The 25,167-nt window shown below is 44.5% G+C and overlaps 1 protein-coding gene across 5 annotated transcripts in view; it reads left to right on the top strand.

Moving 5' to 3' along the window:
- The window catches only part of LOC125447481 (cAMP-specific 3',5'-cyclic phosphodiesterase 4B-like), a 421,594-nt gene that overhangs the window by 326,657 nt on the left and 69,770 nt on the right, over positions 1–25,167 (top strand). For 4 of the 5 annotated variants that reach the window (XM_059639794.1, XM_059639792.1, XM_059639793.1 and 1 more), the window contains one exon: positions 23,248–23,433. In XM_059639794.1, the coding sequence (XP_059495777.1) occupies positions 23,248–23,433 (186 nt within the window). Of the gene's footprint in view, positions 1–18,802; positions 18,991–23,247; positions 23,434–25,167 lie in introns of those variants that run through there. The other variant, XM_048521876.2, reaches the window with a different exon arrangement.

Here is a 25,167-nt window from a genome sequence, read left to right as displayed (position 1 = left end):
AAGCTTTCCCATCTCTGGGAATTTCTAAACTAAAATAATCCCTTCGTTATTCTGAACTCAAAAGCAAGCAAATGTGTTTAATCTCTTCTGTCTCCTGTTGTAAAACCCCACAATACAACCAAATTTCTATCAGCCCTCCAGGAAGCCTCTAGTCATCTGTTCCCTGACACATACTGGTTTTAAATTGTTGTTTTTAAAAGATAATTAAATCTGTTTACACAAATAAACAAGCAACCATATGCAACTAATTTAAAATCCAAACTCAAAAAATTGCTTCTTCATTTAAATAGCATGTCTTTCATCAGTGTCTAATGCTTGCAAAAATATCCAGCAATCTTGGTACAGGATACAAGTTTGCTTTTGTAGTGCATTGATTTTTCAACAGTGCAGAATACTTGTGACTCCTCTGGCTTCGACACCATCATGATAGTTGAGTTCCACTTACAGTGTTTCAATTCAATAATGTCATTATCCATAGTGGACTTAAATTTCCCTCATTTAAACTAATTCCTCTGGATTAAGTCTGTAAAAATGCAGTTTTATAGGTAACACATCTCCGACATTAACATCATAACAGTCAAAGATGTTTTTGGCCTGTTCATGCAAGTTGATTTATGATTCAGTAACAACCTTTGTAAGACACTTCAATAGCTTTCTGGAAGACTAACTTCAAGAGCAGCTGCATAATATCCAATATGACTGCTGGAGAATAAACTTATGGATTTACTGTTCCAAAACAACTTCTCTATATTCTTACTCACTCTTTATTCCAATTGTGTATAATGAGACTGGGTTGTAACTTCCAATGTGAACCTGCAGTTAATATTTTCTCTTTCATTAACTCCTCTGAAAATAGATCAGCCAGCACATGTGACTAACTTGCTCCAGTGTCTCTCAATATATTTATTGGTTTACCTCATTGATTTGAAGATTAAGGGAATAATTCTCCTTTTGAAGTAAATATTCAGACCCTCCAGAGATTCAGTTCTCCTATCGACATTCAGAGACGAATATCTTTGACTGCCTTGAGTCATCTTACCCTTTTTAGTCCATTCTAAGGAAACATGTTCTCTTTGTTAGTTTTAGGACCTAGTTCTTGATGCTCCCTTTTCTGAGGATATGCTAGACATTCCTACTATTTCCAGCAGCTGTCTTTGATATGTTCAGTCTTTTACAATGGAAGCATGTGATTTTTCTTTGTATCCCTTCTTGGTTCAAGTTTTTCCCCTCTATTATGTTGGTATCCATCTCTTTGCTTCGAAATTGGCACCTTTTCCATCTGTAGATTTTCAATTACTCCAATTTTCTTGTGGATTCCCACCTCCCTATTGAAACTGTCTATGTGAGATGTAGTAGGTCTCTGCCAGAATGGCTGTTTCTCAGATCTTTGATATTTGACACTCAAAATGGTTCGGGTGAATAGGCAACATCTTTCCCCCAAGGTAGGGGAGTCCAAAACTGGAGGGAATAGGTTTAAGGGGAGAGGGAGAAGATTTAGAAGGAATCAAAGGGCCAATTTTTTCATGCTGAAGGTTGTGCATCTATGGAACGAGCTGCCAGATGAAGTGGTGGAGGCTGGTACAATTACAACACTTAAAAGGCATCTGCATGGGTTAATGAATGGAAGGGTTTAGAGGGATATGGGCCAAATGCTGGCAAATGGGACCAGATTAACTTGGGATATCTGATCGGCATAGATGAGTTGGACCAAAGGTTTGTTTCTGTCCTGTACAACTCTATGACTATTCAAATAAGTGGGTTTTTATTGGTTTGTGAGAATACTATTTCTGAATTCTTCCATAATCATAATATCCCTGATTGGATTCTGAATCCAATCTCCGAGCTATAACCTCTTCTTTCCTTCCTTCCCTAAGGAGTTTCTCTGGCCATATTTGGTTGTCTAATTTTCCAACCTCTTCTGAGCTCTTTTTAAAATTACAGCTCCTTTTCTTTTTAAAGGTCTTTGCGTCCATATATCTTTTCTAAAATTTTCCTGCCTTTCATTGGTTTTTTGTGTCATCCTTTTCCATTTCTTTTTTCTTTGATAACTCTTCCCTTATTCTTTTTCCTCTATTTCTATTTTGTTTTTCATTTCTTTTTCTCTCTCTAAGTTAAGTTTATGATTGTATGTCTAACTGTGTCTTAACCAAATAATACCCCAATTTCAGGTTTCCCTTATTCTAATTCCAGATGTTGGATAAACATTTCCAGCATCTCTTTAATGACAGCCAGCTTTTATTTATATTTTCCATTTATCTGTTAACTCTCCTTTTAGCGTTAAACAAAAATTTCAAATAACTCACTGATACATCTTCTACTCCCTGAAAACATTGAGCAACAAGCAAAGCCATCTTGAAAAATCAGTCCATGCGATAAACCTGACCACAACAGTCATGTGTTATGTTTAGTAACTCCATGTAGCTTTGAAAGAGACACAAATTCTTCTTAGATAACAAAGTGTGGAGCTGGATGAACACAGCAGGCCAAGCAGCATCCCAGGAGCACAAAAGCTGACGTTTCAGGCCTAGACCCTTCATCAGAGAGGGGGAATGGGGAGAGGGTTCTGAAATAAATAGGGAGAGAGGGGGAGGCAGACCAAAGATGGACAGAGGAGAAGAGGGGTGGAGAGGAGAGTATAGGTGGGGAGGTGGGGAGGGGATAGGTCAGTCCGGGGAGGACGGACAGGTCAAGGAGGCAGGATGAGGTTAGTAGGTGGGAAATGGAGGTGCAACTTGAGGTGGGAGGAGGGGATAGGTGAACCTCACCCCATCCCCCTTTTCTGATGAAGGGTCTAGGCCCGAAACATCAGCTTTTGTGCTCCTGAGATGCTGCTTGGCCTGCTGTGTTCATCCAGCTTCACACTTTGTTATCTCGGATTCTCCAGCATCTGCAGTTCCCATTATCTCTGATAACAATTTTAACCTCACTGCGAAGCCTCTTCCAGGGATGCCTAACCTGAAGAAGTTACCCTCCTCCCTTCGGACCAACCTCAGGGAATCTCTCTCCCACTGCAACTCTCTTGCAAACCTCTCACCTATCCCCTCCTCCCACCTTAAGCCGCACCTCCATTTCCCACCTACTAACCTCATCCCGCCTCCTTGACCTGTCCGTCCTCCCCGGACTGACCTACCCGTCTCCACCTCCCCACCTATACTCTCCTCTCCACCTATCTTCTTTACTCTCCATCTTCGGTCCACCTCCCCCTCTCTCCCTATTTATTCCAGAACCCTCTCCCATCCCCCTCTCTGATGAAGGGTCTAGGCCCGAAACATCAGCTTTTGTGCTCCTGAGATGCTGCTCGGCCTGCTGTGTTCATCCAGCTCCACACTTTGTTGTCTTGGATTCTCCAGCATCCGCAGTTCCCATTATCTCTGATCACAAATTCTTCTTAAATTGGTTATGATTCCAGCTGATGTTATGACTGATTCAGTTCCCATGTGTGAAATATTAAGGAAACACACTCCAGCTCAGTGTCTCAAGATGGAGCAGTTTACCATTTAGATTGTGGCACTGGATTGTTGAACAGTTTCTCATCTATCTGTAGATTATCTCCATGCCTGAGAGTTATTTGCAGGAGGTGAGATGCAGTAACACAGTGAGGATAAACAAGAAGTGTTGGTGCATTGAAAGTGCTGTTTGGTCCCAGTTTTCATGGAGCTGTGTTTGTGGTGGTTCTGTTAGAGTGGCTCACAGTGTGTGTTATGTGGTGCAGGTAGAAGATGGGAACAAGTTGCTGAGCAGCAGCTATATTTGAGAAGAATGCTCTATGAGCTTTCATGGTTGGCAGAGTTGGAGACTTTTGGCCGGCTCTGATAGGACACCCACGAGGAAAAGTGAAACCGTTCAGGGGTGTGCTTAAAGCATCACTGAAGAGGTCAACATCTGCACTCGCTGAAAACATTGGCTTGTTACTAACCAAAATGGAGAAGATTCATTCAGGAAGGTGGTGAACACATCGAGAAGTGAAGTTGAGGCGTCGCAGGGAATATTCAAGCCTCCTTTGAGGATAGCAAATGTTGTCCCCTTGTTCAAGGAGGGTAGGAGGGACAATTCTGGTAATTACAGACCAGCGAACCTTACTTCAGTTGTGGCTAAAATGTTGTAGAGTATTATAAGAGGTAGGATTTATAATCATCTAGAAAGGAATAATTTGATTAGGGAAAGTGAACACGGTTTTGTGAAGGGAAGGTCGTGCCTCTCAAACCTTATTGAGTTCTTTGAGAAGGTGACCAAACAGGTGGATGAGGGTAAAGCGGTTGATGTGGTGTATATGGATTTTAATAAAGCGCTTGATAAGGTTCCCCACAGTAGGCTATTGCATAAAATACAAAGTTATGGGATTGAGGGTGATTTAGCGGTTTGGATCAAAAATTGGCTAGTTGGAAGAAGACAGAGGGTGATGGTTGATGGGAAATGTTCATCCTGGAGTTCAGTTACGAGTGGTGTACCACACGGATCTGTTTTGGGGCCACGGCTGTTTGTCATTTTTATAAATGACCTGGACGAGGGCATAGAAGGATGGGTTAGTAAATTTGTGGATGACACTAAAGTCGGTGGAGTTGTGGATAGTGCGGAATGATGTTGCAGATTATAGAGGGTCATAGATGAGCTACACAGATGGGCTGAGAGATGGCAATTGGAGTTTAATGTGGAAAAGTGTGAGGTGATTCACTTTGGAAGGAGTAACAGGAACACAGAGTACTGGGCTACTGGTAAGATTCTTGGTAGTGTGGATGAGCACAGAGATCTCAGTGTCCATGTACATAGATCCCTGAAAGTTGCCACCCAGGTTGATAGGGTTGTTAAGAAGGTGTACAGTGTGTTAGGTTTTGTTGACAGAGGGATTGAGTTTCGGAGCCATGAGGTCATGTTGCAGCTGTACAAAACTCTGGTGCAGCCACACTTGGAGTATTGCGTACAGTTCTGGTCACCACATTATAGGAATGACGTGGAAACATTGGAAAGGGTGCAGAGGAGGTTTACCAGGATGTTGCCTGGTATGGAGGGAAGGTCTTATGTGGAAAGGCTGAGGGACTTGAGGCTGTTTTCGTTCGAGAGAAGAAGGTTAAGAGGTGACCTATAGAGACATACAAGATGATGGGAGGATTAGATAGGGTGGACAGTGAGACCCTTTTTCCTTGGATGGTGATGGCTAGCACGAGGGGACATAGCTTTAAATTGAGGGGTGACAGATATAGGACAAATGTCAGAGGTAGGTTCTTTACTCAGAGTAGTGAGGGTGTGGAATGCCCTGCCGGCAACAGCAGTAGACTCGCCAAGTTTAAGGGCATTTAAATGGTCATTGGACAAACATATGGATAATAATGGAACAGTGTAGGTTCAATGGGCTTCAGTTTGGTTTCACAAGTCGGTGCAACATCGAGGGCCGAAGGGCCTGTACTGCGCTGTGGTGTTTTATATTCCATGTTCTAAACAATTCATCCACCCAACCCTTCTGGGAACCTCTGCTCCACACGTAGCAGAGTCTGCAGACAAGACATTGGAATCATCAGTCATCCTGAAAACCACTGAGTTGCAGAGGAAGCAAGTCATCCTCAATCCTGATGGACTATCCGAGAGATTCCTGAGCAGTCAGGCTTCAGGAGAGGAACAAACTGAAGGAAACTAATTGAGTGAAAGGAAGTCTTAATCCTGAGATGGCAGTTTTAACAGATGTGACATTTTTATTTCAGATAACGAAGTGTGCAGCTGGATGAACACAACAGGCCAAGCAGCGTCTTAGGAGCACAAAAGCTGATGGAAGGGTCTAGGCCCAAAACGTCAGCTTTTGTGCTCCTGAGATGCTGCTTGGCCTGTTGTGTTCATCCAGCTTCACACTTTTGTTATCTCGGATTCTCCAGCATCTGCAGTTCCTATTTTCTCTGATGACATTTTTATTTGATGGAATTTGCAGTGATTTTGATTCTCACCCACAGACAGCTGGGGTGCTGGCTCATTGTCATAGAAACCCTGACATCCAGCAATGCTGGCAAGACTTTAAAGCAGCTCCCTGAAAGTTTGATTCATGTGCCTCTGTCCACAGGACTGACCCTCAACCCTACCTTTGCCTTCCTCCCCGGGTCAACCCTCTCCCTCTGAGGTCACCCTTCCCCCGTCTGAAAAAAATATAATGACTGTGCCATTTCCACAGCTGAGACACCGTGAAGCACTGTACAGCCACTTAAATATTTTTGAATTGTAGTCACTGTTGTAATGTGGGAAATACAGCAACCAGTTCTAATACGGTTTTAAAGGAATAATGTAACATTGTGAAGAGCAAATATATTTCCAGAGATTTCATTGAATTCAAAAAGAAAAGATTTATACGTTCTAATGTTTCAGCCGAGGCCACAAACGTGTCTTTGTTTACCCCATTCACGTACCGTGGGCCTTCCCTACCTTTTTTGTTCTCTCAGATTGGAAAGTTCCAAATGTGACGAAAAGAATTTATAGGTTAGCTGTACAGTACCAAGCATCACCAGCAGAGGACAGTCCAGGACAATGCTCAAGTACTTGAGCATTGACGAGATCAACTTTAATAAATATTTTCTGCTGTTGATGCAGACAGCAAATCCTGCATTCCAATCTGCACTCATTTTGAAATTTCACTCACCATCTAACATCCTTCTGTAAGCTCATTTTCTTATCATCGAATATCAAATAGATTCATAACAAGGTCATAGCACTTTGGAGACAGACCCGAGAGCCAAGGTTCAATTCCAGCTTTGGGAGTCTGTGTGGAGTTTGCACATTGTCCCCATGTCTACATGGGTTTCCCCCAGGTGTCCGATTTCCTCCAAATGTCCAAGGATACGTGGGTTAGATGGATTGGCCATACTAAATTGCCCAGAGTGTCCAGGGATGTGCAGGCTAGATGGATTAGCCATAGGAAATGCAGGGTTACGAGAAAGGGTAAGGGGCTCGGTCTGGGTGGGATGCTTACCAGGTTGGTGCAGACCCAATGGGCTGAATGCCTCTTTCCACATTGTAGGGACTCTATGAGATCATTCCACCCATCATACTCATCTCAATCCATTCCTTATTAATTATTTTGTGCGAACCAATTCACCTTTGAAATCCATGATTGAATCTTCAGACACTTCATTCCAAATCCTGAATCACATTACAAATTCGTGACCTACGATTTTGAACATTTCTTTCCGATCTCCACTCAACCTACTCTAAGAAGAAAACCTTTACTCTGCCAATGTCTGCATATAGCCATAGCCTGTCATCTCTAGGGCCATTCCTGTAAATCTTTCCATCCATTGCCGTCACATTGGCTCCTTCCTGAAGTGTGATGCTCAGAATTGGACAATTTACTCCAACTGCGTAAACCAAGTATATATGATGGCTCATTGCAATATCTTTCCTTCTGTACTTACTGCGCCTATTTATAAACCCAAGATCCTGTATGTCTTATTAACCGCTTTGTTAACCTACCCCAGGCCATCATCAGAGGTTTGAACCTATTTAAAGACAAGCCACTCCTTACAGATAACAAGGTGTAGAGCTGGGGGAGTCGGGGATGGAGCCAGTAAAGGTGAGTGTAGGTGGGGATGATCCGGTTCCGTAAGCAGGTACTAAGAAAGGTGATGTGGCTGTAGTACCTGGTTTGCTTCAGGACATGGTCGAGCAATTTCAGGGCCAAAGAGATTACGAGAGAATTGCAGTGGGAGAGAGATCCACTGAGGTCTTTCCAGAGGGAGGAGGGTAACTTCTTCAAGGTAGGCTTCCTTAGAAGAGGCTTCGCAGTGGGGTTAAAATTATTTCGGAGAAAGTAGGAACTGCAGATGCTGGAGAATTTGAGATAACAAGGCGTGGAGCTGGATGAACACAGCAGGCCAAGCAGCATCAGAGGAGCAGGAAGGCTGACAGTTCAGACCGAGACCCTTCTTCAGAAACGGGGAAGGGCAAGAGGGTTCGAAATAAATGGGGACCTTTCTTAGTACCTGCTACGGAACCAGATCATCCCCACCTAGACTCACCTTTACTGGCTCTATCCCCACCTACTTGACCGGCCTGTCTCCTCTCCACCTATCTTCTCCTCCATCCATCTTCTATCTGCCTCCCCTTCTCTCCCTATTTATTTCAGAAACCCCTTCTCCTCCCCCATTTCTGAAGAAGGGTCTCAACCCGAAACGTCAGCCTTCCTGCTCCTCTGATGCTGCTTGGCCTGCTGTGTTCATCCACCTCTACACTCTGCATAAAGCCCTGGTTTGAGGGAGTGTGTACATGGGATGGAGTCTGTATATGGGACAGAGTCTGGTTTCTGAGGGACTGTGTGGGAGGGGGGAGTCAAATATGTGAGGGAGTGTGTGTCGGGGTGGGTCTGGTGTGTGTTTGTGTTGGTGTGTGTGTGCGGGGCGCGGGGGGGCATCTGCTTTGTGAGGGAGTGTGTATGTGTGTAGAGGGGGGGTCAGGTTTGTGAGGGAGTGTGTGTGGGGGGGTGGGGTAGGTCAGGTTTGTGAGGGAGTGTGTTGTGGGGGGTGTGAGTCAGGTTTGTGAGGGAGTTTGCGTGAGGGGGATCTGGTTTGTGAGTGTGTGTGGGTGTGGGTCAGATTTGTGAAGGAGTGTGTGTGGGTGAGTGAGGTGGGTTGGGTTTGTGAGGGAGAGAGTGTGGGGGTGGTCGGGTATGTGAAGGAGTGTCTGTGGGGAGGTTTGGTTTGTGAGGGAGTGTGTGTGTGGGGTGTTGGATTTGTGAGGAAGTGTAAGTGTGTGTGTGTGTGTGTGTGTGTTTGGTTTGGGTCACATCTGTGAGGGAGTGTGTGTGGGGTGTGGGGTCAGGTTTGTGACGGAGTGTGTGTAGCGGGTAGGGGTTGGGTTTGTGAGGGAATGTGTGTGTGTGTGTGTGTGTGTGTGTGTGTTTGAGTTGGATCAGGTTTGTGAGGGAGTGTGTGTGTGTGTGTGTGTGGGTTGGATCAGCTTTGTCAGGGAGTGTGTGTGGGATGTGGCGGTCAGGTTTGTGAGGGAGTGCGTGTCGGGGGTGCGTATCGGGTTTGTGAGGGAGTGTGTGTGGGGGCTGGGGGTCGGGTTTGTGAGGGAGTGTGTGTGTGGGCTGGGGGTCGGGTTTGTGGGGGAGTGTGTGTGTGGGCTGGGAGTCGGGTTTGTGAGGGAATGTGTGTGGGGTGTGGGAGTTGGGTTTGTGAGGGAGTGTGTGTGGGGGTTGGGGTCGGGTTTATGAGGGAATGTGTGTGTGGGGTGCGATCGGGTTTGTGGGGGAGTGTATGTGGGGGTTGGGGGTCGGGGGTCGGGTGTGTGAGGGAATGTGTGTGTGGGGTGCGGTCGGGTTTGTGGGGGAATGTATGTGGGGCTGGGGGTCGGACTTGTGTGTGTGTGAGAGTGAGTGAGTTGGGACAGGTTTGTGACGGAGTGTACGTGGGGGCTGGGGTTTGGGTTTGTGAGGGAATGTGTGTGTGGGGGGGTGGGGTGGATCGGGTTTGTGAGGGAATGTGTGTGGCGGGTGGGAGTCAGGTTTGTGAGGGAGTGTGTGGGGGGTTGTGGTCGGGTTTGTGAGGGAGTGTGTGTGGTGAGATGGACTCAGTTTAGTTTCCCTGTCAGGTTAGACAAGTTTTCTGCACACTGACCCATTTCTCTGAAAATCAGCCCCTCCTCCAAAGTCGTCCCCACATCCTGCCAGCTCTGTGTAGAAAAACACAGATTTGAAGAGTGAGCTGTTTATAAAAGGTTGTTTTTTTATCTCTCCCCTTTGCTGTTCTCATTGAGGTAGCTCTCACCAAGGGAGGTCTGAGACTTGCTGCCAGTAGTGCCCGTTGTTTCTTTGAGAGTTATCTGCTGGGACTCTCCTGGTGTCCTTGTTTCTTTATTAGACATCACCATCCCTCCATTTGTGAACGAACGTTTAGGATATTGGATACTCACCTCTGTACAGACCACGTGACTGCTCAACCTGCTGTATCTGTTACAATTTAGTAGCTGAAAAGGAAGAAGTAACAACATTTCTTTCTTAGTTTCTCATGCTTTCCACATGCACAATGACGCGGACAGGGTAGATCTGAGCAGCACCACTATCATGCTGCAGCCCAAGCACTCACTATTCATGGAGGCTGTACAAGCTGTGGAAACTCCACCGTAGACCCTGAGCCTAGTCTATTCATATGTAGCAAGAATTGGGAAAACCCTAACTCATCTTCCTCCAAGATGTCTTCCACCTGCCTGCATCTTTCTTTCTCTCTCTGTCTAACCCTGTCCTGCAATACCTCACCCTCTTGCTTACCTTGTCCGTAGCACACGGGTGCTGCTCTCTTAAGCCCATTCCAGTTAAACTGCTGAGTAGGCAACTGGCCCTGCACTATAACAAGAACTTTTATTTATACTGGTCCTTCAACAGAACAAATGATACCCAGTAGTTTCACAGAAGATTGTAAACCAAAATGTGGCACTGTGTCATTTGAGAAGATGTAGGATTAAATGTCCAAAGGCTTCTCAAAGATCTGGATTTTTAAGCAATGCCTTGGAGACTCTCTGATATTATTACTGGCTCAGTGTCTCCAGGCAGTGTTTCCCAGTAGCGGGTCAGGATGGTGAGTGGCTTGCAGGGGGATTTGCAGATGATAGTTTTCCCAGGTATCTGCTCCCTTTGTCCTTCTGGATAGAAGGGGTTGTGGGTTTAAAAGGCTGTTTTTAAGGATTCTAACCAATACTGTGTGGATGACTACTTCTGTCAATCCCTCCACTGCCTGTATGGCGAAACTCCTCACCCAATCTTAGGTGAAGTTCCTCAATTAAAGATGGAGAGCCCAGAAACTGTTGTCTCTGGCTGCTATCATAAATGTCTTACCACGCCCTCACCCCAGTCATTGTCTCATACACACCCCATCTCTGGTCACGGTCGTACTCCCTGCCCACCTGGGCACTCTCATTCCCTCCCAATCCTTGGTCACTGTCTAATCCACACTTCCCCCACCCCTCCCTGGTCACCATGTCATCCCTATCCCTCCTGTGCCTGGTCACTATCTCAGGGTGAACCAGACTGTTTGTGCAATTTCAGAGTTCCTGTTGTCCCCAACCTGTGTTTCAAATGTCCTGCCTCTCCATCTCCTTGCCACCTTTGTAACCTTACCTGGTTCCAAACTGATTCAGGTGTAGTGACATTACTCCAGTGTTGCCCTGGCCTTCCTGCCTGGATAAGCTTCAGTTCACCCCAGACTCTGCTGCTGACACCAAGTCACCTTCCCCTGTTCTCACATACACAAGTTCCCAACAAAGCACAGGCTCCTTATTAAAATGCTCAGCATTGATTTTGAATTCCTCCCCATCTGTACCTCCTCCAGGCATCTCTGTCCTCTTCTAATTCCATCCCCATCCCTGATTTTAATCATCCCACTGTTAGCTGCCAAATTAATTCTGATCCCAAATCTCTGCACCTTTAGTGTGCCCTCTGACGCCTATCTCCTTGACCAGGTTTTCACTTGTTTCTGTGCTTCAGTGTGCATTTCTGTCTCATGAGATTTCTGTGATGCTTACATCAGCGGCCGTGCTGAGAAGCAGGATTTTGTTGGAGCTCTTCGGAATCTGCCCTCCATTTGCAATCGCTTTTTAAAGCAATTCCAGAATTGGCAGAGTGGGAATCTCAAAGGAAAATGACATCCAGCACAAATTGAGTTTCCATGGTCTGAAGGATCTGGATGCTGTAAATTTCATGTCATTTGGGAACATGTCCACCTCACTATAACTGGTCACACCGGCCCAGTAACTCCTGCATGTAATTATATTAATTGCACTGATTTCTTAGTCTTGGAGGGGCTATTTAAAATTGGGAACAAATTACTGCAGATGCAGGATTCTGCGCTGAAAATAACAAGTCTGAGATCACAACAGGTCAGACAGTTTCACGGCTAGCTAACTCTTCACTAGAGCTGCTGAAGTGTGGAGAGGACTTTTGCAATAGTTTGGAATGTGGGGGTGTGCGGGGGTAGTGGCTGTAGGGTGATTGACTGATTTATTGTCATATCTACCAAAATTCAGTGAAAAGCTTTGTTTATGAGGCAAAGCAAGCAAAGGATGTACAGATCAAACAGACTTCGAGGTGTACAGGTTACATTGCAAGTTACATTATTTGAGGTTAGACAGTCCATTCATCAGACTGATAACAGCTGGAAAGAAGCTGTTCCTGAAACTGCTGGTGCGTGTGTTCAGCTTTCTGTACCTGCTGCCTGATGGAAGAGGTTGTACGAGGTCATTACCGGGGTGCAATGCGTCTTTGATGATGTTGGCCGCCATTCCATGGCAGCAAGCCATGTAAATGGAGTCCATGGGTGGAAGGTTGGCTTCTGTGACAGTCTGGACTGTGCACACCACCTTCTGTAGTTTCTTACGGCCCTGGGCAGAGCAGTTGCCATACCAGGCTGTATGCACCCAGACAGTCTGCTTTCAGTGGTGCATCTGTAGAAGTTGGTGAGGGACCTCATGGACATGGCACATTTCCTGAGCTGCCTGAGGAAGAAGAGGCTTTGTTGTGCCTTCCTGACTGTCACATTTACATGGGAAGCACAGGACAGGTTGTCAGTTATCATCACCTTGAGGAACTTGATGCTGTCCACTCTCACAACCTCAATTCTCATGTAGATGTGGTGTGTTCTCCTCCTTTCTTTCTGAAGTCGATGATCAGTTCTTTAATTTTGCCGAAGTTGAGAGACAGATTATTTTCACTGCACCACGTCACAAGCCCTCTATCTCCCTTCTGTAGTTTGACTCGTCATTGTTAGATATCCATCCCACTACAGGGGCATCGTCAGCAAACTTGTAGATGGCATTTGTTCGGAATTTGAGACCGCAGTCGTATGTGTACAGGGAGTATAGAAGGGGGCTGAGGACGCATCCTTCGGGGGTCTCCAGTGTTGAGTGTTATTGTTGGGGAGGAGCAGTTACCTATCCTCATTGATTGGGGTCTGTGGGTCAGAAAGCTGAGGACCCAGTTTCAGAGGGTGGAGCCGAGACCAAGGTCACACAGTTTTGAGATAGTCTGGAGGCGATAATGGTGTTGAAGGCGGAGCTGTAGTCAATGAACGGCAGTCTCATGTATGTGTCTTTGTTGTCCAGATATTCCAGGGATGAGTGCAGGGCTAGAGATATGCCATCCTCCATGGACCCGTTATGTCAGTAGGCAAACTGTAGGGGATTGAGGCAGATTGGGAGAATGGAGTTGATGAAGGCCATGACCAGCCTCTTGAAGCACTTCGTGATGATTGAAGTCAGAGCCACTGGGCAGTAGTCATTAAGGCACTGGTTACACTGCATGTGTTTTATTGGGTACGGGGATGATGGTGTTCTTCTTGAAGCAGCTGGGGACTTTGGATTGTAGGAGGGAGAGGTTGAAGATGTCAGTGATGGTGGAGAAAAGATATTAATAGTTCAGATTAAGTGATCGGAATGAAAAAGTGGCAGAACAATGGTACATCTCCTGCCAGATTCGAAAGGACAGTAAGTGGAATGGGGAGAGGGGAGGACATGAAAACAAGCTAAAAGAAATGGAAGAAATGTTCACAATTTAAAGATGTTGCGCTCAATGTTAATTCTAGAAGGCCGTAAAGTGCCTAGTCTGAAGATGAGATATTGTTCCTCCAGTAAGCACTGTGATTCACTGGAACGCTGGAGCATGCTGCAAACAGACGTGGGGGTATGCGAGCAGGATGTGGTGTTCAAATGGCTGGCTATGGGAAGGTGAGGGACCTCCTTGTGCGCAGACCAGAGATGTTCTGCAAAGCAGTCACCCAGACTGTGTTTGGTTTCTCCACTGTAGAGTAGGCCACGCTGGGTGCAGCAAATACAATACACATTTATTGAGGAGGGTCAGGGGAAATGTTGCTTCACCTAGAAAAACTATTTGGGCCCACTGTATGATGCGGTTCAAATTTGTTCTGGACAATGAAAAAGATGGCTGCAAAAGATGAAGTTGGATTTGGAGAAGACAGATTTCATTAGTATAAAGCAGAATAGGGCTGCAGTCAACAGGAAACAGCTTCTTGCAGGTAAGTCTACAGCAGAGCAATGGTGGGGGACATTCAGAAAGGATCAGTGGAGAGTACAGGTCCAGTATATACCCTTTTGAGGGAAATGTAGGAGCAATAAGTTCAGAGAAACCTGGAAGTCTAGGAGAATTCAGGACTGGATAAAGAATAGGAGTAGGGTTTTTAGCAAGTCCAAAGGAAGCAAATCAGCTACAGCCTTAGAATAATACAGGAAATGCACGAGAGAACTTTAGAAAGTAACAAAATAGGAGAGCAAAAAGGGGGCATGAAAAAGAACTTGCGAACAGAATAGGGAGAATCCTGAAGTATTTTACAAATACATTAAAGGGAGGAGGTTAGCCAGGGAAAGAATAGGGACCAAGTGGGCAACCTGTGTGTGAAAAGCTACAAGATATTGAATAAATACACCTATTTGATCTTCACTCTGGAAAAGAGAACATAGGTATGGAATTCAGGAAAAGGGACTGTGAGGAATTTGCACAATTTGACATAGGAAATAGGGAGGTATTGGAGTCTCGGTCACATTTAAAAACAGACAAATCCCCTGGCCCTGATGCGTTGTATCCTAGGCTCCTGTGGGAGGTCAGGCAAGAAATTGCAGGAGCTCTGACACAAATTTTTAATTCCTCTCTGGCCATACGGGAAGTGCCTGAGGGCTGGAGGATGGCAAACGCGGTTTCATTTTTTAAGAAGAGTGGTAGAGATGAACGAGGAAGTTACACACCAATAAGTCTCATGTCAGTGGCAGGGAAACTATTGGAGAAAATTCTGAAGGAGCATACTAATATTCATTTGGGCAGGCATTGGTTATTTAGGGATAACATAGCTTTCTTAGAAGGAGATCATATTTTTGTTTTTAAAAAGGTGATCAAGTGTGTGGTTGGGGGAAGTTCAGTGCATGTAGTATATGCAGATTTTACCAAAGCTTTTGACGAGGTCTCACGTGGGAGACTGATTGAGATGGTTAAAGCACATGGAATTGAGGGGAACCTGGCAAGATGGATCAGAAACTAGCTTAGTAATAGGCCACAAAGTGTACTGGTAGAAGGCTGTTTGAGTGACTGGAGGTCGGTGTTCAGCAATGTACCTCAAGGACCAGTACCGGGTCTCTTATTGTTTGTTACATGCATAAACGATACAGATGAAAATGTGGGAGGAATGTTTAGAAAATTTGCAGATGCAACCAAGATTGGTAGAGTGGTAAATAGCAAAGAAGATGGTTGTAGATTACGGGAAGATGGGGAGAGGTTGGTAGGATAGGCAGACACAGTAGCAGATAGTATTTAACCCTGACAAGTGTGAGGTGATGCACTTTGGAAGAAGAAACAAGATGAGGGAGTATTTCATAAATACAGGACACTTGGTAGCTCTGAGGAACAGAAGGATCTTGGGGTAATTATTCACCAATCCCTGATAGTTAAGAAGGCATATGGATTAGATTAGATTAGATTCCCTACAGTGTGGAAACAGGCCCTTCGGCCCAACAAGTCCACACCGCCCCTTGAAGCATCCCACCCAGACCCATCCCCCTATAACCCACACACCCCTGAACACTATGGGCAATTTAGCATGGCCAATCCACCTAACCTGCACATCTTTGGACTGTGGGAGGAAACCGGAGCACCTGGAAAAAACCCACACAGACATGTGGAGAATGTGCAGACTCCACACAGACAGTCACACGAGGCTGGAATTGAACCAGGGTTCTTGGCACCGTGAGGCTGCAGTGCTAACTACTGAGCCACCGTGCTGCCCCGTGGGACACATGTTTTCATCAAGTCGTGGCACAGAGTATAAGAGCAAGGAGGTAATGTTGCAGTTGTACAGAGCATTGGTCAGGCCACAGTTGGAATACTGTGTGCAGTCTGGTCACCTCACTACAGGCAAGATGTAATTGCACAGGAGGGTGTATGGACGAGTTCACCAGGACGTTGGCTGGGATGGAGAAACTGAACTATAAAGAGATGTTAGATAGGCTTGGGTTGTTTTCTTTAGAGCAGAGAAGACTGAGGTGGGGGTTTGGAACATGATTGGGGTGTATAAGATAATGAAGGGTATGGACAGGATGAATAGGGAGCAGCTGTTGCCCTTGTTTGAGGGGTCAATCATGACAGAACATAGTTTTAGGGTAAAGAGCAGGAGATTCAGAGGGAATTGGGGAAAAGAAACTTTTTCACTCAGCGGGTGTTGGGAATTGGGAATGCACTGCCGGGGAAGGTAGTGTAGGCTGGAAATCTTACAATTTTTAAAAAATATTTGGGGGAGTAACTCCAGTGTCATGACATTCAAAGATGATGGGACATGTGCAGGAAGTTGGGATTAGTGCTGCAGTGGTAGTTATGATAGTACAGACTCGATGGGCCGAAGGGCCTTTTTTGCGCTGTTTGACTCTATGAAAGTAGCAACTTTGTAATACTGACACGCTTTTGTGTGTAATTTACACATTTACGGTGGATTCTGCCCATAACAGAAAGCCTTTAATGTGACCTGATGGATTTTGCACTGTGGGTAATGAGGGAAAGTAAGTGACAGGGATGGTGTCTCAATCAGGAGTGAGATTCTGATCGAACTGTAGCTGGCTAGCTGCCAGGTCTGAGCTGGAAATGAATGGTCTTGTCGTCACAGCTAAGTAAGTACAGGGGGATAGGATAGGCTGACATCACTAAGACAGCACACACCCTCCTGGACCACTGCAAGAGCCGGAGTCAGGATTCTCAATACTGGAGCTGTCAGCTCACTAGGTCCCTGCAAAAATTTGGCAGGGACAACTTGAAACAGATTCAGAAACCTAATCAAACCACCACTCTTGTGAACTTTCATCAGTGTAAGGCTGAATTATTGAATCTCAGCCTCTCTGCACACTTCTCCGTCTTCCATCCACTTCACAAGTTCCCAGACAGAATTTATTCACCTGTCACTTGGATTCAGTCAGGTCTGCCAGTTTCTATCTGGACTACTTGGCAGAGTCGTACCTTTGTCAGGGAGCTGCTCAGTCTGCTTGGGACAGCAATGCATTTGTAGTTCTTTCAGTGTATTAACCTTCTGGAATTGTGTTTTGCTGGTGTACAGATCCATGTGAATCTGGCACTTTCCATTACCTTCCCTCACTGGTTTATCATAATGTGCCCAAAAGTGTGAGCAGACCAAAGAACCACAGTGGGCATCACAACAAAGACGCATTTTGTTCTGATGTTCACTTACCAGTGGAAACTCCGAGTGGAGACTGGAATAGGGGTGAAAAGGGATGTGGGCAGTTCCCTGGATAGAAATTGAAGTGAGGGAGGGGAGGTGAGGTCTAGACAGAGCTGAGATAGAATGTGAGACGCAGGTCTCACTGGATAACTTCTCCAACTACTAACCCTCACTTCCCTCATTTGTGTTGTTTTGCTTTGCCTGTAATGGGTTTTGCATGTAAATATGCAATTGGAAATGTGGCTGATTTACTGGCGGTGATGAATAGATGAAAAAATATACTGCAGGTAATTTAGTCATGGGGAAAAAATGTTCAGTTTTGACTGACAGTGCTGCTAAATGTACAAAAAAATCTAAGCCTCGCACTGTTACTACCAGAAATGTCATGATCCCTGTGAAATCAGGTAATGAGATCAAAGCCTAAACCCTGGACCGTCTCAATTCAAGTATTAGTTATACCCTTACCTAGTGGGACACACAAAATTTTTATTTTAAAAATCTCATTCACATTGACCTTCATATGACATAATTTAGTCAGATTAGTACGTTTTCTGCCAGACCTGCACTGATACAGTACTTTTCCACGAATTCTGTGCATTACAAACCATTGGTTTAGTGATTACATTTGGAACAGGCCATTAGACACAATAGGTCTGTGCTAGTGTTTATGCCTGAAGTGAACCTTCTCCAACCCTGTTCATCTCATCCTAACAGCAATGTTCCCTTCAATTTTTGTTGTGCCAGCATGGATGTCTGGATGGTATAATTAAACCAGAATGGACGTCTTAAGGTGTAGGATTTTGGAATTTGTACAGGATTTTCTTATGGCTTGGGTGGGGAATAGGATGAGAGCTAGATTTGGGGACATGGCGTTGAGATTAGGTTTAGGACTATATTTTGGGAGGACAGACTTCATAGAAAGGATTTCCAGAAGCTTTGTTTTATGTTTTACGAATATTTCACAAAATATTTAAATTGCACTTGGTTCAAATGTGGGCAGAATAATCATATTTGCAGTAAATGGAGTCTTTGTTGTCAGTCAGTGCTTCCCATGCACACCATACATTTACGCTGTGTGTTTGGTTTCAGTGGCAGATACCTACTACACCTGAGGAAATATGCACTCTGGTCAGTCTGGAAGAGTGGCTAAACCCAGAGCAATTCCAGCTCTGCTCATTATTGCATGGTTTCCATGCAGCGTTAGAAACTTCAGGCTCCAAACCCAATCCTACCCTTAACCAGTATCCTCACACATTTACTTTCCATGAGAAATAGGAGCTCTCCAGGTCTGGAGGGTTAGCAACAGTAATCTCTCAAGCATCAGCCAAGTCAGCTCAGACCAGGGGCTTACTCTGGGATCAGTACATTTGCCCAGAACCAACTGGACAATGGATGAAGATGCTTTTCTTCCTGCCAGGTATCAGAATTTGTTGCAAATTTCCAAATTTGTTGCTTATGTCGGTGTTCCTCTGTGGGAACATCATCTACTGTTAATTTGTAAGTGGATCCTATAAAACAGATAGCTTTTTAATGAAATGTAGCTTGGTTCAGTCCAAAGCTGAGTCTCTGTGTCGGGTTTTATAAGCAGCCACGCTACCTCTGATACCTCGGGACAGAGAGAGAAGTGAGTAAGTGCTGGGGAAGTTGTTCGGTGCAAGTTGTCTTGGCGATAGCTGACATTAGGCATCTTTACATGCACCTCTCAGATGTAGCCGAGGGTCTGACTTCAGTTGTTATTGGACGGTGTTATGCATTTCTCCTTCAGTGAGGAAGACATCAAGAAACAACGATTCGCAAGGACTCTTAGGTTTGTAGTCCTTCTCTGTTCACAGGACGTTAAACAGTGATTGAGGGCAGAAGAGGGTGGTGGGAACTTGAAACAAGCTTCAGCTCCACCTTGGGGCTACAGGGACTCAAACATCAACTCCACCATGGGGCTACAGGGACTCAAACATCAACTCCTGTGAGGGGGCTACAGGGACTCAAACATCAACTCCATCGTGGGGTTACAGGGACTCAAACATCAACTCCACTGTGGGGCTACAGGGACTCAAACATTAACTCCACTGTGGGGCTACAGGGACTCAAACATTAACTCCACTGTGGGGCTACAGTAGGCAAACATTAACTCCATTCAGGAACCTCAGGCAATCTAATATCACCTCCATCTTTGTGAGATTACTGACAGGATTCTAGAATATAGAGCAAAGAGGATGAAGCCACCAATAACAGGGGCATCAGTTATATATTTGATGCTGATATCAGGCTATGTCAACAGTGTGGCTACACTTTGGCATGGTTTTGGTTGCCTCTCTATTTGACATTCTTAAAAATGGTGCCAGCTTAAACATTGGAGAGAGGTAACTGACAACAGTTTAAACTGAGAGTCACCATGCCTCAAGTGAAGGGAGAGATTGAAAAGGACAGCACTTCTGTGTGGGAATTGAACCCATGCTGTTGACATCACTCTGTGTCGTAAACTAGCCAACTGAACTAACCATCCTCCATTCACCCAACAACTGTGCATTGTTAGTGGCCACAGCACTGAGTGCACGGCACCCTGACAGTGCAGTAAGTTCTCTAGTTTTTGTTGTACTAGGAGATACTCAGACCCACCTGTCTCCATTTGGATGTGTGCCCTGTACAGCTGACATGGCTGTGAGGTTTGGACCTGGCTGAGTATCTCTCCTCATTGATTACAGTGCTCACTCAGCTGTTACTTCTGTTATCCCATTCTTTCATTGCTATCGTTATTGTACAGATTTTGGTTTTTAATCAGATTAATTTTCTTGACTGAGTTGTTCACACTTTTAAAGAAAGTGTAACACCAATATTCTGCTTCTTGCCAATATGCTACCATTGATTAATAGTCTGTTCCTGATTAATATTCTGCCACTGATCAATAACCATCTCCTGATCAGTCTAAAACTCCTGGTCAATATCTGCTCCTGATCAAAATATAACATTTCACCAAATCCTGGTTGATCTCACATCTCTGATCAATATCCTGTTCCTGGTTGGTATTCAACTCCTGATCAATATGCAGCTTTTGTCCACCATTTGTGTGTCAGTGTGCAATACTGTGTACGGAAGACTGTCTCCTCTGTTCACTTCTGGTCATTCAGGGGATGAGGCCGTTGCTGGCTAGGCAGCATTAATTGCCCAGAGGGCTGTTAAGAATCAACCGCATTGCTGTGGGTCTGGAGTAACATGTAGGCCAGATCAGGTAAGGACGGCAGTTTCCATCCCTAAAAGACATTAGTAAGCCAAATAGGTTTTTCCCAACAATTGGCAAAAGATTCATGATTATCATTAGATTCTTATTTCCAGGTATTTTTAAATTCAAATTTCCACCATCTGCTGGGGTTGGATTTGAAACCAGTTCCTTAGAACATTATCTGAGTCTATGGATTAACAGTCCAGCAATAATACCACTAGGCCATCGCCTCCCCTTGTGTTACGATGCACAAAATGCTTTATTTTGGTGCAAACCATGAGGAAGGAAAGAAAGGAGTAAAATAAAAAGTGGTGGAATGAAAATTTAAAATGAAGTTACGACCTTGCCAGTACCTGCAGCTGTAGAAGTAATAGAAGAATGTGGAAATTAAAATGTTTACTGTGGAGAGTGCGTAGAGGAGGGGAGACTAAGTATTCTGCCTTATACAAACAGAGTGGATGAAGAGTACATAAGCATGGTATTTAATCAGATTATTTGGAATGGGGGTGTAAGGCTGGGTGCACCTCCTAGAGAATAGGATGAATAATTAGAGAACAACCAGCAAATTGAGGGATAAGATTAAAATGTAAGAAGATCTGAGGTTGATGATGACAAAATTTGAAGTGAAGAGTTTGTGGTGATATGTGCACTTAGAGATTTAGGTTTTTCTATTCAACCCCATTTGATACAGCCTATGATATCATCATCAGACACATTCTGAATGCACTTCAGTATAATGTTTTCTTGTTTATAATGTGGAGTGAGACCAGTAGAGTGGGTTCAGTGCTCAGACCAGCTGAGGTTATCATGAAAGGCCTGCTTTCTTGACCTTGCCCTCTAACCAGAGGTATACTACCAGCCATTTGTCTCTGATCAGCGAGTGGGACTGCACTGACTTTACAACCCACCTTGGATTTTTAAAGCTCGACTGTCTCCAGTACTCAATGTTCATGCCCTCGATTCTATCAAAGCCACATTTATCTCTTAGATTTCCCTCACCCAGTCTCCACGAAGTTGGAGTGGTCAGGAGTGTGACCCCTGCAGCCAGCCAACTGCTTCAGTTTGGCAATCCCACAATGAAATTCAGCCGGTGACAGAATGTTCCTCAAATGAACCGGTCCACAAAGCTTTGAGTGAAGGACGATTCCTCTCTCTCAACGTCAACTTCTACAGTTACCATCTACTGCCAAGTTAGAGTAAGTCAAAAGAGGGTTAGCAGAGTGGATGCAAATGGAGGGTCAGAAGATTGGATAAAAGGACTGGACGTGGCTGCACTACAGCATGGGTTTAGTGTGTAACTAAGTGGTTGGATGGAGTAGAGTGGTAGTTAGATGAAGGGGAGTGGTTTGATGCCTCCTTGGTATAATTAAAACCAAGATTTAGTAACCTTTACAAATAAGACTTCTGTTTGGATCCTGGTCTATAATGCATAGTTCTTGCAAAGTGAAATATCTCAGAGATAGTAGGAACTGCAGATGCTGGAGAATTTGAGATAACAAGGTGTAGAGCTGGACGGACACAGCAGGCCAAGCAGCTTCAGAGGAGCAGGAAGGCTGATGATTTGGGCCTAGACCCTTCTTCAGAAATTCTAGGCCAGAACCGTCAGCCTTCCTGCTCCTCTGATGCTGTTTGGCCTACCGAAAAATCTCACGGTTTGTTTTACTGGGATAATGTAGTAGAGGTTGCCAACACCAGTGGCGTTATCTACCCAGGTCTTCATCTCCAGGCGGGAATGGTGGGGGCAAGTTTTGAGGATTTAAAAAGCTGCTTAACAAAGACTGTAGCTCTACCATGCGAGTTAAAAGCAGTTTCCACTAAACAACACATACCTAAAGTATGGGATCTGTCTTTCTCAACACTTTGAGGGTACAGATGCTGTTCAAAATACCAAAAGATTTAGCCTGCGATTAGTGATGGGTCAAAAGGATTCATTAAACTCAAAGACTATTCATTCTCTTTCTAGATATAAACCAGATTCAGAAATATCACAGCTAAGTTGTGATGTATAATTTACAGTATTTAGTATGTGTTACAGAATCCAGGACGGATGTGACATGAGGGTAAGCTTAGATTTAGCTGTGATATCCTCTGTAATCTGATAATTTGTCAACATTTAATATTCAAATATTTAAAATGGAAATGAGGTGCACCTTGGGTTCATTGAACTATACCTACCAAGTGTCACCACCTTCAAGAGATGGGAGCCGTATCCCAGGGAGAGTCAGCACCTTCAGGAGATGGGGAGCTGTATCCCAGAGAGAGTCAGCACCTTCAGGAGATGGGGAGCCGTATCCCAGAGAGAGGCAGCACCTTCAGGAGATGGGGAGCCATATCCCAGGGAGAGTCAGCACCTTCAGGAGCTGGGGAGCCGTATCCCAGAGAGAGTCAGCACCTTCAGGAGATGGGGAGCTGTATCCCAGGGAGAGTCAGCACCTTCAGGAGATGGGGAGCCGTATCCCAGGGAGAGTCAGCACCTTCAGGAGATGGGGAGCCGTATCCCAGGGAGAGTCAGCAGCTTCAGGAGATGGGGAGCTGTATCCCAGGGAGAGTCAGCACCTTCAGGAGCTGGGGAGCCGTATCCCAGAGAGAGTCAGCACCTTCAGGAGATGGGGAGCCGTATCCCAGAGAGAGTCAGCACCTTCAGGAGATGGGGAGCCATATCCCAGGGAGAGTCAGCACCTTCAGGAGATGGGGAGCCATATCCCAGGGAGAGTCAGCACCTTCAGGAGAGGACGATAGCAATTAATTGAAAAAGATTTTTGTTAAATTTCTAAATGTTCCATCAACAATTTCCGGAAGTATGCGTTTAGACATGGAAAATAATGAAAAACAAAATTTTTTTTGCAGTTTTGATGTTGAGAATGGTCCGGCTCCAGGTCGGAGTCCGCTGGACTCGCAGGCGAGTCCGGGACTGGTGCTACATCCAACGTTCCCTCAAAGCCAGCGTCGGGAGTCGTTTCTTTATCGGTCTGACAGCGACTACGATATGTCACCCAAAACAATGTCCCGAAATTCCTCCGTGACAAGTGAAGTGTGAGTACAGCTTTACTATTTGTTATATTGGCTGTCTATTGATGTCTTTTATACAAGAGAACTTCATGGCAGTGCACTCTTCCTGTCCATTAAAACTTACTTCCTGTTTATGTAGCTTAGACAACTTTTAATGTCAACATTTTCCATTATATATGCATATGTCTAGATTCAGATTGGGATTTGCTGATATAAATGTGTCATGTTTTAGTTATAGCTTCCTTTCTCAGCTTTAAGTGCTTAAGCCCTTGGCAGAGATACTCTGAAGCTCCATTGAATTTGACATCTCTTCGCAAATTCCAATAGCTTTTTATATGAAATGAGAAACAATAATATAAAATGAAAAAGGGCTTCTGTGCATGAAGATTGAAATCTTCCTGCTCCAATCTCTTCACATCACATAATGTTTGTGCAGCGATACAAGGGAGTGTTTGCAAGAGGAATGTAATATAAAGTGAGAATGTTGTACCACAGTGGTACCAGGCTTTGCAGAAGCTATGTCTAGAGGACAGTTTTATTTTAGTTTTGGTCTGTTTAGTAATGCTTTAGAAGCAGTTCACCGAAAGTTCAGTCACTCAGTCCTGGGATGAAAGGGCTTATCTGATGATGAAAGGTTTAAAAGGTTAGGTCTATACTCATTGAAATTTTGAAGACTGAGGGGTGATTTTTATTGAAACATACAAGATCTTGAGGAGACCCCAGGACAGGGAGATCCGGGTTGAAGTCCCACCTGGCCCAGAGTTGTGTAATAACGTCTCAGAACGGCTTGGTTCGAAAAATAGCGTGGATACCTAGATGATGTTCCCTCTTATGTAGAGACTAAAACAAGGGGCGATAATTGAAGATTAGGAGGTCTTCTTTCAAGACAAAGCCGAAAACAACTATTTGCCTAATGAGAGTTCATCCCCACAGCAACAACTGGCCTAGTGTCTATGAGAACTAGGCTAGGTTAACAGCTGGATATCACAATGGGTCAAACCCAGAAACAACAGCAAGATGATCTGCTAATATAACACAGTGATATAAAAGGCCTTGCTTAAACCTGGTGTCCCTCACATATCACATCAGTAGTATTAACAAAATTATGGGAAAGGATCATTGTTTGACACGAGTTACTTCTGATTTAGGGTTGCAAATTTTCAAAAAATTTGCAACAAGATTAATTATTTGCTTAGATTTAATGCTATTATACTTTCTGAGCTTAAAGTGAAGGGATTTAATTATACTTTCACCTAAGTGTTCAGTTAATACATTGAGATAAAACTCTTTGTGTCACTGCTTGAGCTGTATCCTGGTGGAGTAGCTCACTGGTCCATTTCACCCATTTCTCAAAACAATCATTACTAAGCCCGCAATTTAAGGAACCCGTCTATTATCCAATCTGTCTGTTACTCAGTCATTCGTTATTGAACACACTCTTTACCTAACCCGCTGGTTACTCAACCTGTTCCTTATCAAATATACCCTTTGCCTATCCCGTTGGCATCAGACACATCTATTATCAAAAATAGCACTTATCCAATGTGTTTGTTATTGAAACTTTTCATACAGAACTCCTCCCAACCTGGTATTATTCCAACCATTTGTTGAGATTGAGGATTGGACTAAGTTGTTTGCATTGTTTTTGTGGAATCTTTCTGTGCACAGATTGGCTGATATGTGACTAAATTTCATTAGTTAGAAAGTGTAATTGGGAAATCCTGATTTAGTGAAAGGCGCTATAAGAATTGTTATTCT

This window comes from Stegostoma tigrinum, chromosome 35 (assembly GCF_030684315.1).
Source record: "Stegostoma tigrinum isolate sSteTig4 chromosome 35, sSteTig4.hap1, whole genome shotgun sequence".
Lineage (NCBI taxonomy): Eukaryota > Metazoa > Chordata > Chondrichthyes > Orectolobiformes > Stegostomatidae > Stegostoma > Stegostoma tigrinum.
This window is presented reverse-complemented; position numbering and strand designations above follow the sequence as displayed.